The following is a 15,694-nucleotide window of genomic DNA, read 5'->3' as shown; positions in this document are numbered from 1 at the left end:
CAACCAGCCTGTTTCTTAATGCAGGCAAGACGCTGTCCCCTGTGACCAAATGACTTTCAAGATGTTTTTCACACTTGAACTTGTTATACAGCACTTATCCAGGTTGTTTTCTCATGACTAGATCCTTGCTTGTGTTGTGTCTACTGTCAGATGGACATCGCTTTGAATAAAAGTGTCTGCTAAATGAAATTGTTGTACGTCCAGACAATGACACTGACTTTGGTACTTCCCTGACTTTTCCTCTAATGCCACCTTGTGGAATTTTTTAGTGAAATGTCTCAACCACTAATGGATGGATTATCATGAAATTTGGTACAGATATTTATGTACCCATTAGGATGAATTGAGATCGCCTTTCATCCAGCGCCATTAGATTAAAATTTCCATTTATCCAATACTTGGGTTCATAACCTACATGCAAAACTAATGACTTTGCCATCATTCACTGCAGCACTTTTTTGTTTTAGTGCATGGCTGCATTAATAGAGCTGGACATAGTGCCACCACCCAGTCTTGCTGCCAATTTGTCCCAGTCACTACTTATGTTGCCGCAGTCCCATGTGTGACCATTATAAAAGTAATGTCTGTAAAGCTGTTGACAGGACACGTCCAGCTGCAAAGAAGCTCAGCCATTAGACTTAGACTTAGACTTAGACAGACTTTATTGATCCACAAGGGAAATTTTGTTGTCACAGTAGCTCAGAACGGTAATCTTAAATAGACCAGACTAGCAATAGAATTATAATTACAAAATAGAAGAATTTGGATTATTCATTCTATCAAGAATTTATTCCATAGTGGTTTTATATTTGTAAAATTCTCAAGCCAAGCCAGGTCTTTGGGCAAAGTGGGAACAAGAGGACAGAGTCAGTAGGGGAATGTACATGTATAGAGAGCTGCACAATGCAGAAGCAGACCTGGAGGCTAGAATGCCTCTTTGGTTGATGCTAAGCTCATTAGCAAAATTAGAAGCTTGCGCAAATTAGCAAATGCAAGCAGTGAACTGCAATGGTAAGAAAAAACATCTTAGTCATTTCTTTAGCATGTTAGCGTGCTGAAATTTGCATTTACTGTAGCATAAAGTGTAGCTGTTTAGTCTAGTAGTATTACAGAGCTTCTAATATAGCTGGAGACACAACTTCTGGTCTTTTTATATTTGGTTCTGGTTGGTAGAAATTTTGAACTTCTAAGTCTTTAAAATTTTACAAATTTTACAAAACAGGAGATTATTTATTGCATAACTTGGCCTGAAATATATCTGACCTAAGTTAATCATTGACACAGGTTTGGTTTGTAGCAGCTAAATCGTAATTAATGAACCAATAAATGATGAGCAAACAGGTTTGTTTTTTGTTTTTTTTTTAAATTAAACATTTTCAAGGTTAATTTTGCTGCCAAACAACAAAAGTACAACCAATACAATAAATGTCAACAGGTATATTTTACTCCCATCCAGAGCACAGAGCTATGAGACCACATCTTATTGCACTAAACTAATATTTGTCCGGTTATTATTCTTGGAGGCTATCTCTGGGCATTGTTGCCTAAGCGATATTTGTGGGAAAGCCACACATGCAGCAGACGTGGAACCAGCGTCACAAAGCACGTATTATCTCTCCGGCTGCGATTGATGAATTGCCAAGATCAGGTTGTATGCAGAACAATATGCATGTGTTTTTACACTGGGAAATTTGCGGTGGTGGGTTCTAACTTGACGCACAAAGGCGATGGAAGAGAGAGCGAGGAGGGCCAAGTCGTGTGCGTGTTTTGACTAAATTTGTTTCAGAGACTGACTTCATGAGAGTTGCTGTACATATGATGGCCACGTGGTGACAATTTGATTTGAATATTCTGTGGCTCAGATGGAGGGAATGTGTATTTAGCAGTGCAGCAACACCTGTGCTAGACCAGTGTATGGACTGCACTGGTCGAACGATTCCACGACTGCTGACCAATCGAATACTGAGCTGTGGTTGCTGGGAGGGCAGCTGGGGACTAAATTATACATCCATGCTATTATGCAGGGGGCATACTACATATAGCTTAATGCACTGCAAAAATCACCACTGCGTTAAAAAAAAAAAGTAATTTCTAACATGCTTCCTCATGCGCTCACCCATGTATTTGATGCCACCATTACTAGTGCACATAAAATTTTATTACCACTTTTACACATTGGCCCTGATTTGCATGTTGTGTGTGTTGTCAGAAACATCACATCCTCAGGCAGCTGTGGTTGGAAAACGTGTGACAAGAGCTATTTAAAGTGCCGCGGCTGCAGAAGAAAAAAGCGTCTTATTGGTTTTCAGAGTGTAAAAAGGACAGGTTAACGTGTTGCTCTACACAAAAGTGGCTGAGAACAGCGATATGCAGAGTGCATTAAGCGCAGAGCTGTCAGTCAGAAGTTCACAACGGACTAAGTGTTGTTAGTGCGTGTCTGTGTGTGTGTGTGTGTGTGTGTGTGTGTGTGGTCCTGGTAACATGTGCTATTGCGTTGGTGTTCCATCACTTATAAATGAGGTTACCTCTTAAGAGTGGTGGCGTCCTTGGGGACCATCCAGCACAGCCCGGCTGCCAGACTGCTTTTTGACACTTTATCTGTCCCCTGCTTAAAAGCTACTCAGCATGTTTGACTTTTCATACATGCCACCACTGAACTATAATAAAAACAAAAAAGTAATTTCCCCATCTACTAAATCTACGTAGACAAACAAAACGCTTTACAATGGTTACGCTCATTCTGGTGATTTCGGTGCCTGACGGTGACAAGCCTGTCAGACACTGTAAATCATTCTGAAATGAGGATGCAAATTTCAGTATAAATATGTTTGCACAGGGAATCTCTTTAGTCATACTGGGGATTAGATTTGTTCTAAGCATGTAATTAAGAGCACAAAGGCATGCTTTTCAGGCTTTACAGAGAGCCAGAGAGACATATACTTTCCTCTTTTGCAAGGAAGAGACATCTGAAACACATGACACTAGTACACTCACTTGTCAGCTTATATAGGCATGCTTTGAAAAATCCAATGCTGTTCCATACAACACTCCTCTGATAAAACCTTCCCTCACCGAAGTCTATTGTTCAGTTTTTGGTGAAACTGTTTTAAAAAGGTGTTGGTCAATTTGAAGGATGTAGTTTGGAGTGCTGTTGAATTATGCTGTATTACACTGACAAGTGTCCAGTGTATTATGTTGTCCACTCTTTTTATATCAGTAAGTGTAGGCTAAGTTACAGAAGCACCTCTATGTATAATGCAAAGCGGTTCAAAAGTACCACAAACTAAATTCTCCACAATGGTCATGAAGTCGATGTTGCGGCTGATTCATTGCAGAACTGTTGCTAGATTGCATTAGTTTGAGTTCTATGTACCTCATAAACTAATTAACTCTATTTGTTCCACATCACACTGAATTGTTTCTAAATGTCTGTTATTTTTATATACTGCTGAACTCGTTGGAAAAAAAACACATTAGGAATTGTTCAGGTAAAGTCTCTTTCTGGTTGTTGATTTAGCCCTAAAACCTCATCGCTTGGTGCCACAATCACATATTAAGAAGTGTATTTTCAACATTGGAGTAATCTGGGCACATTCGATTAAGTCGGTAACCAATTTTGAAGAACAATAATAACACACAGTCACACAATCACCAATTAACCTCAGTATGTGTTTAGACCATAGACTGTGTAACATTTATATACAGCCTGTGGTTTAGACTGGTGAGGGGAAATTAAACTGACTACTCAACCAAAGAAAGTCTGACTGCAAACGAAATGTGGTTTCTCATTTCACTAAACTCCGAACCAATGCCACAGGGAGGATATCAAAGAATTATTAAGAAGCATCTGTGGAGTCCTCTTCACCCAACGAAGCACCTGTAGCTTCTATTTTAATTAGTACGAAGGCGTGATCTGTGGTCATGTAGGTTAAAGAAAGAGGACATGGGGTAATGGGATTGTTGGTGATCGTGAGGAGCTGCCAATGATCAACCTTACCATGCCACACTAATTCCATATTATCTTTAAAAACTTCAAAGCTAGCTTAACTCAGTCGTTCTAATGCTCTGTGACGGCTTTGAACCATGATTGTGAGAATAATAGACATTTCAGCATCAACCACTAAGACTTTTCCTCCTTAGCCTGATTTAGAATAAATCAGAAGAATTTTAATTAGGCTGATATTACCTGTTGGTATCTGGGCGCAGAGGTGAGGTCTACACCAGCAGAGGGCGCTGGAGCTGCAGGAGTCACGGTGCTCAGGTGTCTCGCTATGACATCACCAGGATGGGCGGAGACATCGGACTTGAACCCGGAAGCTGTATGGCAGGTAAAAGGCACTGAGGAAACTTGGATTTTAGGGCTTGAATTGAGAGCATATGGTGTTCGAAGGAGACTGACGGACGCCTGGAGGAGCCATGATTTAGATAGTTAGATCGGGAGGGCCGGGAGTTGGTACCGGTGAACCGACGAGATGGGCGGAGCTGAGGCGCCCCACATTTTTCGTGTGTATTTTGAATGGATTAAGCTGAAAGCGTCAGAATGAATAAAAAAATCCTACAAACTGATGCCGCCCAGAGGTCGGGTTTGACTGATGAGAAGCTCTCACTGGATTCTGAAATCGGCCAGAGGAGGATCGACACTCCTCTGCAAAGCTGCAAGGGGGATCGGCAGTCAGAAGGTGAGAACAATCCTCCAAACACTGACTTTACTGTCCTGCAGGACAGATTTCTGAAGAGGAGATGAACATCAGCAACATTTGGTGGATCTGTAGAGTCTGGTATAGCAGCCATGAGGTGCTGGCAGAATGAATGAACGCCGCCTCTTTTATAAAGCGCGCCACGTGGGTGTGTTGGACTGAGGTAGTTAATGACTGGACAGAATAGGACCTTGTGACCAGCTGACTCAGCGCCTGTCTGAACTAAGGCCAGGCTCCATTTCTGTGCAGTTTGGGCTGTATGCTTTAGATCCTTGTTTTTATGGCAAATAAATTACTCTTAAGATGCAGTTCTCTTACAGACTGCATCAGGTTGAGCTCCTGGGTTTCTCTATGCTGCTGCATTTATTTTGCACTCTACTGTTACAAACCTCCCAGGGAATGCTGCCCAGAAGTGTCCATACGTCATGATGCTGCCACCACCATGCTTCACGCTGGTGGATGGTGTGTTTATGATGATGTGCAATGTTTGGTGCTGGCTAAACCTCTCGTCTGATGGCTAAAAAGCCCAATTCACTGATCTGGAATTTTTCCTGTATCCATCCCTTGACTTATGCTTTTTAAAGGTTTTTCAAATTCTTGTCAAAAAAGCCAAATTAAATTGAGCATATGTTAATGTTAAAAAAGCAATGAAAGGGCAACACTTCCAAGTGGGGTGAATACTTTTTAAAGGCACTGTACTTGTCAGTATTTTTGCTTACTGTGAAGTTATGAAAAGTTTATAAGAACCCTTTTCAGACAGACTTGCACATGGCAGGGGCCTGGAGGTGAAAAGATGAAATATAAAGGAAGAAAAGAATAAATAATGCATATTTCCAGCGTAAAGTAAAAATAAATATCTGCTAAAAAGGAATCAGACAGTGAATTGGTTGAATCAGTATACATTTATTTATTAATTCATCACACATTTTTCTTTGTTTCATACAAGCCCCTATAGGATGGATTGAGTTAAAGGGAAAAAAACAGCCTTTAAAGGTACAACTATGTTTGTCGTTTTTGTCATTTGCTCTTCACCTTTGGTTCTTTCTATACACCAAGTAATCCTGTTTCAAATAAGGGACTTGGATTCTCTGCTGCAACTTTAATTTATGCATGAAATGGATTTTTTTTTTTTTTGGCCCACGCTTTTGAAAATGTTTCTTCTGAGGTGAAAATTTGTTTTGACAGCACATCAAAACAATGTTAAAATTATTTTTGAGTGACAACCTGAGTAGTCAGAACGAACGCTGAGACGGGGTTTCTTTACTACAGGCGACATAAAAGTGCTGCAGTTTCTGTTCACTTTCTCTGTCGCAGTCTCTCCTCCTGCTCTCTATCCTTTCTTTTCTGTCCCTCCAAAACCCCAGCTGGTCTAAGCTAAGCTGAGGTGAGCTCAAGTGCATTTTCTTCAGACTACTGTGAGCATTATGACTGCTGGAACCCCCTGAGGTCTGAAGCCTTGATCCTGGTGCCTGTGATTATCTGTGTGGATTTGCACCGGTCAAATTGGAAAAACAATCATGAGCTACAGAGACAGTATCATTTCTATTCCGTCCCAGCTACACCATCTGTTCAGTTTGTAAGGCCGTGGCCTCACACACTCGGGAATGGATTGTTGTATTGTCAGTTTTCCCTTTTTTGTTTCTTTTTTTTTTTGCACAGTTGTTTAGGTTGCAGGCATTTTAGTGCTCGTTATATTATATGTTCATGATCTAAATATATGCAGTAGATCACATTTATATACAGTATAATTACCATATGTCTCCCACACCTCAAATCATTGAGATCCTCAGTAAAAAGCAGAGCAGGGCTGAAGAACAGAAGGATGTTTGTTGCAGCTGTTTCTCTGTTCCATCCCCTGATGCACCTGAAGGACCACCTCTCCTGAGTCTGCCTTTAATCCGCTTTAACAGTATTCTTCCATCTGTCAGTGCTGGGCCCCGTGCAGATCGTTAACACAACATTCACACTTCAGTGACCAACCTGGAGGATCCTCTCGTCTGCAGAGGCATACGGTGTCAGCAACAGAACAGTAAAGTGCAATTGTGAGATACCCAGCATTGAAATCAAACTTAGTGAAAGCGACAAAAGCATGGAGACCCGAACAGGACTCCACCAGCTTTGTTTAAACTCACTACAAATTTATGTGTAAAGTAAGTAAAAATAATATGCACTTCAGAATGATTTTGACAATATTGCATCCTGTGTTATTTTTACATTTTGTTCAACAGCATTTTGCGTGTCAGCCATATGGCGACAGTATTTCATATTACTTTTTTTACTCATCAGTCTAGATAAGTCATGTAGTAAGTTAATGTTGTTTTATCAGATAATAAGCCATAAGCTGCATATCTAATTGACACCTGACATTTATTAGGTCTAAATGTTAAGCAGTAACTTATCTTTATGTATGAACTTCTTAGTGTGGTGCCTTTTCTTTTAATTTAGCAATGCTTAAATCCCCACATAGTATAAACCTACATGTACGTTTAAGCTAGGCTAAGTTTAATCTACAGAATAAGTGGTGCACACAGCTCCCGCACTGTGTCCACTCTCCATATATCAGAAGACCAGCCTCTTTGAGACAAATCCACCCATTCATCCTTCCATTATACCCATTTTGGGAGCCTGTCCCAACTGACTTGAAGCAAGAGGAGGGATGCACCTTGGAGAGGTCATGGGGTCACCTGTCATGCATGTATTTGGACTGTGAGAGGACACCACAGCGCCAAGAGAAAACCCGCACAGGTACAGAATTAACATGCAAACTCCACATGAAAAGACCCCATCTGACCTGCAGCTTCAATGCCGAACCTTCTTGCTGTGAATGGTAGCCACAGCAGCACTAGTATCTAAGGTAAATCACATTTTGCAACCACTAATCTAGAAACACTGTGCACACTTAACTTCCATAACAAATATTTACATCCAGTGAGTAGCAAGTAGCTCATATTATGTAGCTTCTTCACGTAAAGGTCGATCATAGAACCACTGATTTCTGAAGTTCTGGCAAACAGCACGGCCACATGAGGACCGATTAGTCTTTAAAGTTTACTTTTCCTATTCCTGACAACTAAAAAGACAATGTTATGGATCAGTAAGCTGATCAGGAGTCGTGGTTAGTTCCACTTGCTTCACCCAGACAGAGCTTGTTAACCCTAACACCAAGGGGGTTACGCTTGGATAAACTCAGCCACCGCTAGAGCTGACCACAAGGGCAATCTGTCACCAGGGATGAGAGCGGTTCACTATAATTGTACTGTGTAATCACTCATCAATTGCTTTTGCATGCAGCAGGGAATTACAGGTTTAGAAAATCAATAAGCAGTTGATTTCAGATTTTTTTTTTTTTTAAAGCTGTGTGTTGTAAGAGTGCAAAAAGGAGTTTGCCTGATGGTAATGAGCAGGAGTGAAATGCAGGAAGAGACAGAGCAAGAGATTAGGTTGGAAGCCTCGGCGGAAAGAGAGAAGGACAGCTAGGAGATAGAGATGAGAGTCAGCTCACCACGTCAGGATGCCCTGCTTTCTTGCCCTTATTTTAGTGATTGAGGATGTATGAGCTTGTCGACTGACAGGCATCCTGGATAATGAACTGTCTCCACACCACTGCAACTATTATTTTGAAGGTCAATGGACGGGTCAAGGCAGCAATACCCTCCAAATCGTGGTAATGAGTGGTTGGCTTTACAGTCTCACTTTACTGAACTCCTCTCTGCAGTGAAATGGGTTTACAGTCAGGCTTGGCACTTCACACTGCTGCATAACAGAGGAGCACAGACAGTTTTAGCTGACTGTAATAAACAACACAAAAGCACGTGCATATACATGGGAATCTTTTTATGGACCTTCTGTGATAAATTAGAGTTAACAAGCTTACTTTACTCTATTTTCTATTACTTCTTTCTGTTAGTGACGTGAATGGGAGCAGTATTATCGCCCACATGACTAACTTTAGCACTGTGAGAGTCAAACTAGTTCTGGAAATGAGCTGGCTAATGAGCATGACACCACCTTGTGGAGACAACACAGATTTCTGATTGAAACACATGCTGACAGAAGACTCTTTTTTGTATTTCAAACACGCCATTCACAAACATTATACTGTGCTTACAGGCAGGCGGTTCATTTTTAATTGGAGAAGAAATGCTTATTTGACAAATGTGTGAATGTGCTTGTGGAGCACAGTGCCATCCTCAAAACTGTGGCACTTCTTACTTATCTGCTTTTTTTCTTTTTTCTTTCTTTTTTTTTACCTTGTGGACACAGTCTATCCTCCTAAAACTGCTGTATCAAGAACATTAGTTTTGAAATGTGTTCCACTTCGCTGTTTAGGAGGCAACACCAAATCAAACACAGCTGCCACCCTTTTCTCCCCCCCTGGAATCCAATCACAACTGATGAATTTGAAATTGATGGAAAATCTTTAAGCCCAGGCACACACTCGTGCCATGTGGGCAACTAAAAAATGAGAAACGAGACGAACGAAAGGTGCAGAGAGAGGGATAGTGAGGTGGAGACAGCACAACATAGCGAGGGAGAGCAGAGGAGTGAGGATACACTGGTAGATTTATGGCTTCTTGTTTAGAGCATACTGCTGAAACAGGCTCATAAATGTTTCTGATGGTCCAGAAATAAATTACTCCCAGCGTGTCTGCTCAGCACACAGTAAATAATCCTAAAAACTTTAATCATTCTCCATCCTTCCGATTTATTTTGGGGATATTTATATGAGCCCATATATAAAATACACACTACCAAGGCAGGGGCTTTACAATATCTTACCATCTTAACCTACATGTCACCTTCAAATCTGTGGGATTTGACTCCAAGTTGTAGATTAAAGTAAAAATGTTGTGTTGGCAATATTGTGGGAAATCAACACTGGGGAATGTTTTTGTTACTGCATCTAAAATTCCATTGGCTGCCTCCTCTGTGCAGTAATTTCCGTGTATTTGCTGAGAGCCGAGTTCACCCTTGAACCTCCTCCTCTCCCACAGCAACAGCTTCCCACATGCACGGGTCAAGAGACTCACTGTAAAGGTGCCCTTTGTATAACTCAATACTCGTTATATCAAATTGGGTGCAGAGAACCAAGAATGTGTGTTTTTGCACAAATGCACAGCTTCTTTAGAGGTACACGTGCACCTCTGTGCATGTGTGCAGCAGTGCAGCAAGGTGCATGTGCGTGCTCTGATAAGATGCATTTCTGTGTGGGAAGACATTTGCAGTGATGCATGTGTTGGTGGGGTGCCTGTGATTGACCAGTGTGTGGGACTACATTTGAGTGTGTGTGACTGTGTGTGTTTGTGTGTGTGTGAGCTCATGTGAGTTGGCGGACGTTTCCCTGGAGAAGCAGAACAACACAGCTGACCTTGCAGTAAAAAAAAAAAAAAAAAAAAGGACAATAATTTATTCATTGCCATTGTACAAATTTCTCTCTATCTCCTCTTCGGTGTTCAGCTTTTATCTCAGCTGTTTTAAACCGTCTTTTCCTGCACCCTGCAGATTATTGATTTCTCCAGACACTCAATCTTTAGTTTAGGACACCAAGATTGAGATCATAATTTATGGCCTTATCAGTGTTCTTTCAGTATCTTCTCATTCATAGTTGGGAATCAGTTTTATGTCTCTTCCAGTTTTGGAGGCCTGCACTTACCAACCTCGCTGTATTGTGTATTTTTAAACCCTAAAGCTTAACCTCACTGTAAAAATGTCTCTTATCGGACATGGTCCAGCTGGCAATGTCAAACAGATGGCTTTATACCCTCTAGGGTTTCCATTCAGAATAAATTAGTTCAATAAAATACCAAGAGGGCACTTAGAGAGCAGACAATTAAACACCTTGCATAGAACGCAGTCCAGCTGTATTTCAAATGACTGAAAGCTTATACTGATGAATGCACTCATTAAAAAAGACAGCACTCAATACCATTTCAGTGGACAGTAAACAGAAAGCCAACCTTGCAGCAGCACGGACAGAGGTAGCTTCAGAAACCACTGTTCAAATGTGCGCTCAAGATTAAGCTGTTGTAAAGTGTGAATCACTTAACACCAAGAGAAAAGTGGTCATGTTTACTTTTCATCTAAATTAATCATCTTTTGACATGTCGAAAGCTCTCAATTAGTACATAATGCACGAGTGAAAAATGTGTCAGCAGTATTCTAGATTTGAGTATAAACACTCAAATCTAGTACAGTAATGGGACGCATCTATTGTCACAGCATGAGGGATGATGGCTTTTAAATTGCTTTGTTCAAAGCAAGCAGCTACAGTTTTTTCAGGATTAATCATGGAAAAGAAAAGATGACGGACATTAACAAAAATGCTACAATAATTAGTTTTTTAATTCATGTAGAAAAACAGTATGTTTTCTGAAGGATTATCCAGCAGATCACTGCTCCACTCGAGCAACTTTTGACTGTACATGTTAAATATCTGAGTGTGCTGGCTGTGAGGAGTGTTCATTACAGGAACCATGTCCAAGCCACCATCTGGTGATACCTTTGGGTGGCACAGCTTTCTCACACTGTATGGCACTGGCAGCAACCAGGGATGACAATGAAACATTCATAGAGTCCTACTCAACATAATTAAACTGTATTAAGTTAATTACACCTGCCTCTGTCACGGTAATCAAATGGATAGAGTTCCGCAGTGCACTAACCTGTCCCTCAGGTATGAGTTACAGAGCACCCGAGGGATAACATTACCATCGCCGCCAAAGGCCTGTCTGCTGTTTCTTTTGAGGGTTTTATTCATTTTCTATCTGCCTGCCAGGCCCAGGAGGGTTTTTTTTGCCGCGGGGGCTTGTGGACGTAGGTCTCTATCAGTGCCCTCCAAAAAAAAAAAAAAAAAAAAAACCCAGAAACGTATTCTTAGAACAATGACCCAACTCCCTTGTGAAAGTAAGCTTGCGTCTGATCCCGTCACAGGAAGGTTAATGTGGGTGCAATGATCCAAGGACCGCCATCTGTCCTCGGGGGTTCTCCTTTATGGTGACAGCAATAGCTCATTCTGATACTTCTCATCATGACTCCCTTTTTTGGACAGGGGCTTGGGCTTGTGTGCCGGGCAGAGGGCATGTCGAGCTGTGCAGGACTGCCAAGCACACTGCATGATGGATGAGCGGAACGGAGCTAGCTTCATCAGTGTCACTGTTTCCCAAAATCATCTTGAGGCGAAAATGATCGCACCCTTCTAATAGGTCTGAGATAATCTTTAAGATATTTTTGAGAAATGGAGCCCAGCTCTTTACTCTTGAACACCTTGTATTTGACTGCAGCCACTTGACAGGAATGATAAAGATTAACGCTCCTTCTAGAGGAATCTAAACATGCGGGTCTTCCCCTGGCTGGTAGCGTAGTTTCTACAGTAACAGGTACAGATGGGATAGTGTATGTGAAAATGTGTGGGCAAGAAAGAAAACACTTATTGTATCCTGCCTTAGATTTACAGAGGCAGGGAGAACGTTATTGACTTCTTCTGATGGCTAAGTATATTGAAGCAGTGGGCAATAAAGAACTGTGTGTAAAACTCATGACGTTCACCACACAGGCACACCAAGTAATAAACCATTCTAAAAAACAAATGCTCACATCAGCCTTGTAACAAACGTACAGGGATTACGTGCTGCACTTTAAAGGCATCCGCAAAGGCATTCTGCAGTCAGACATGAGACCAGCCATCAGATGTATTTTTAAATGATTATTCAGACACTCGTAAACAGTGTCTTCATTAGATCCGAATGAACTACTCTTTGCGGGGGCAACTGCCACAGATGATACTGACACCTCACATTTCCTAAGAAACTACACTGTAAATAGTAAGTGCAAAGTCTTCCTAGTGTTAGTTCTTTGGTGATGTCTCCCAACCTGACTGCTACGACTGCCTTCTCTATTCTGAATGGCAACGGTGGCCTCCAAAACTAATGGAGAGTGAAAGTGCATACAAACAGTGTTCTGGTGAATTAAATCGTAAAGCTTCGTTGTGTTTGTACAGACGCTGTCGAGCCACAAGATTAAAAGCACTGACAGGTGAAGGGAAAATTTGGGTCCTGGCATTCATTTGGATGTTACTTTGACACGCACCACCCACCGGCAGCAGCCTCTCCCAGCAGGATAATGCAGATGCTTCGAGGAACATTACCAGCAGCTCAAGGTGTTGACCCGACCTCCAGACTTAGATGCGATGTACGGAGGTCCCAACCTGAAACCCGGCACCCAAAAGATCCTTTAAAAATGTATCACAGAACACAGGACACCCCCATATATCCCGTGTCCCTGCACCCAGGGGCGACCTCCACATTATTAGACAATAGATAGGTGGTTTAAATGTTGTGGCTGGTCAGTGTATGGTTAGTATTTGGGGGTAAGAGCCAGGGAAAGGTGGACGCATGGAGGAGATGCACAATTTGTCAGTTTCATAGGAAAACAGAGTCATTCCATAAACGGTGCCATTTGGCGTAAGTGAGTACAATGAGTACAAGTTGTGCAAAAGTGAAGAAAAGAGCCCTGAAAATGGCAGAATTTATCTCTTGGATTTTGAGATAATGCCCCAAGTCAAGGTTTTCTTCTTCAGGGATTATTTTTACTTGTTTATTCCAAGCAAAGTGCCAGAGCAACAAAGACCTGGTCAGAAACCATCAACCCTCTCGTTCCCTCTACAAATTTTGTGCAATATTTAATATTGATTTACAAATAGTGCAAAAGTGCCTGGTTTGTAATTTGCAGTGTGATAATTTGATTAAACATATGTATTATTATCAATGTCATTATGATGAAAATGTGATACGTTAATGACAGTTAACACACAGTTCAACTGATGCTTGGTAATCCTATCTTAATCTCTTGCTTGACATGTTCCATCTTTCTGTATATGTTACTGCTCTGGGTCAGGGACTGTGTTACATGTGCAGGGGATCACCTACCCTCAAGGACAGAAATCAAGTTCAGCTGCAATGACCTCTTCGATAGACCGGTTTAAATTAGAGGGCACATCTGTAGAGCATGTACCAGAGTCCATCAAGAGCCCTGTCATGTCCAGCAGTTAGCATTATCTTTAAAGTTCAATATGTGCAGCCTTGAAGGACATGAGCATGATGAAACGATACCATATCACCACCGGATGCTGATAGTGATTGAACATATCAATTGTGAACAGGATTGCAGCACGTCTCGAGATTTGATGAATTGTTCAATGCAAATATTCAAGGTTATCACTCACTCATGCGCACACACACACACACACACACACACACACACACACACACACACACACACACACACACACACACACACACACACACACACACACACACACACAGTCCTGCTGGCTGAGGTGACGAGGGATTGGATGTCAAAGCAATGCCATCTTCTATACTTAAACCCAGAAACAACGTCACTGTCGGCCAATCTGCTCAATGTGACTGCAGATGCACGTCAGCAGGTAAACAACAGGAAAGAAGATAGGACGACATCACCTGCCCTGGTCTGACCTCAACACACAGACTATGTATGTCCGAATAGTTAGATCTAATTGTGAATATTTGCCGCTCTTCGGTCTGTGCACAGCAGGACACGGAGTGCAGACATGAGTGCATGGCTTAGGCATGAGCTAAATGAATGAATAATTAATAAAGGAAGAAAAGAAACACGTTAAAAGGAGATTCCATAAGAGATCCCATAATATTTCAATGCTAGGGCACTTGCTGCTTTACTTGGTAGTCGTTTAGGAGCTTACTGGAGTCTTTTAACTTTGCTCTAGTCATTAAAATACTGCGTTTTAAGACAGGATGCTCCCTCAAAAGGCAGCCGAATTGGAATGGCAACACATTAGCCGTTAAGTACGATATCAATATTACACAGGGCTATAACACCTCAGTCTAATATGGGACTAGCATCTTGCTCTAGCTTTTCCTCCTCCTCATTGCTTTCTTTATGTTCAAAATGCCTGATTTTAATGACATCGTGGTATATGGCTCACCAATATTGCTATGGACATTTTGTCACTTTAAATTATATAACAATAAATCCAATTTTAACTGTCAGATAATATGTGAGAAGATACAAACACGGCTGGAATTGCATACATGTTAAAAGAAACCTCCCTCCTCTTTCTTCTGTGTTCATTTGTGAGAGCAGGAAAGATTTTCCCCATCATATTATCCCTCCCAGGAGTGGGCAAGTTTTGGTTTCCTGTCCAAATGATTAATCTTTCACATTATTTCGCAGAGGGACTCATAACACCATAACACTACCTGTGGACCCAATTACACAACTGACAACAGTATCAATGCAACTCTCTGACTTATGGCAGCATATATACAGCTACCTTGGCCTTGCATCCATATTATTGAGATAATAGAGAAATGATCTGCACAGATTAGCAGCCCAACATGAATGCATCAAGCTGCTGCTGATGATAAAAAATGTCACCAGGTAGCTGTGACATAAAAGTCACCCACCAGCAGGTTTGCTTCAGACATCTGCCGCTGCAGAGTACAAAGTGAAATGATGTCCTCTGTCTTTCCTAAGATTCCTTTTATGCCACATTATAGAGGCTGATGCAGAGCGCTATGTCTCAGAGAAATTGAAAGTAAAAATTACACCTTTAGCGTTGAAAGATTAATATGAGTCAGGTCCAGACTGAACACACTAAATGGTCTCTAAGCCCAACTAATCTGCCAGCTACACCACTAGTGACTTCATTGCTATTCATACCATGGCCTCTCCTCCACGTCTTTCACTTCAGTGTACAACGTAGTGATCACAGGAACACGCTAGAGGTGCCACACCATCCCTGATTGCAAAAATGCTTACTCTCATAAGACGACTCTTGACAGTAGTAGCAGGTCAAATTGCCAGCCTGGGTGTTTTTGCAGCAATTAGACAAAGTGCATTATATTCACATTATCATGCTGCCACAAGCACTTTGGGTTAAGGTGCAGCACTGAGCATCTTGTCTACCCTGCAAGGCAGCATTATTCACACTGATGAATGCT

The 15,694-nt window shown here is 41.5% G+C and overlaps 1 protein-coding gene across 1 annotated transcript in view; it reads left to right on the top strand.

Moving 5' to 3' along the window:
• The first annotated feature begins 4,335 nt into the window (after nucleotides 1–4,335).
• Nucleotides 4,336–15,694, top strand: part of kcnb2b (potassium voltage-gated channel subfamily B member 2b) — a 103,937-nt gene continuing 92,578 nt past the window's right edge. Inside the window, exon 1 of the mRNA XM_055007273.1 lies at nucleotides 4,336–4,679. Coding sequence (XP_054863248.1) covers nucleotides 4,593–4,679 — 87 coding nt within the window. The 5' untranslated portion in view covers nucleotides 4,336–4,592. The remainder of the gene's footprint in view (nucleotides 4,680–15,694) is intronic.

This window comes from Amphiprion ocellaris, chromosome 22 (genome assembly GCF_022539595.1).
Source record: "Amphiprion ocellaris isolate individual 3 ecotype Okinawa chromosome 22, ASM2253959v1, whole genome shotgun sequence".
NCBI lineage: Eukaryota > Metazoa > Chordata > Actinopteri > Pomacentridae > Amphiprion > Amphiprion ocellaris.
This window is presented reverse-complemented; position numbering and strand designations above follow the sequence as displayed.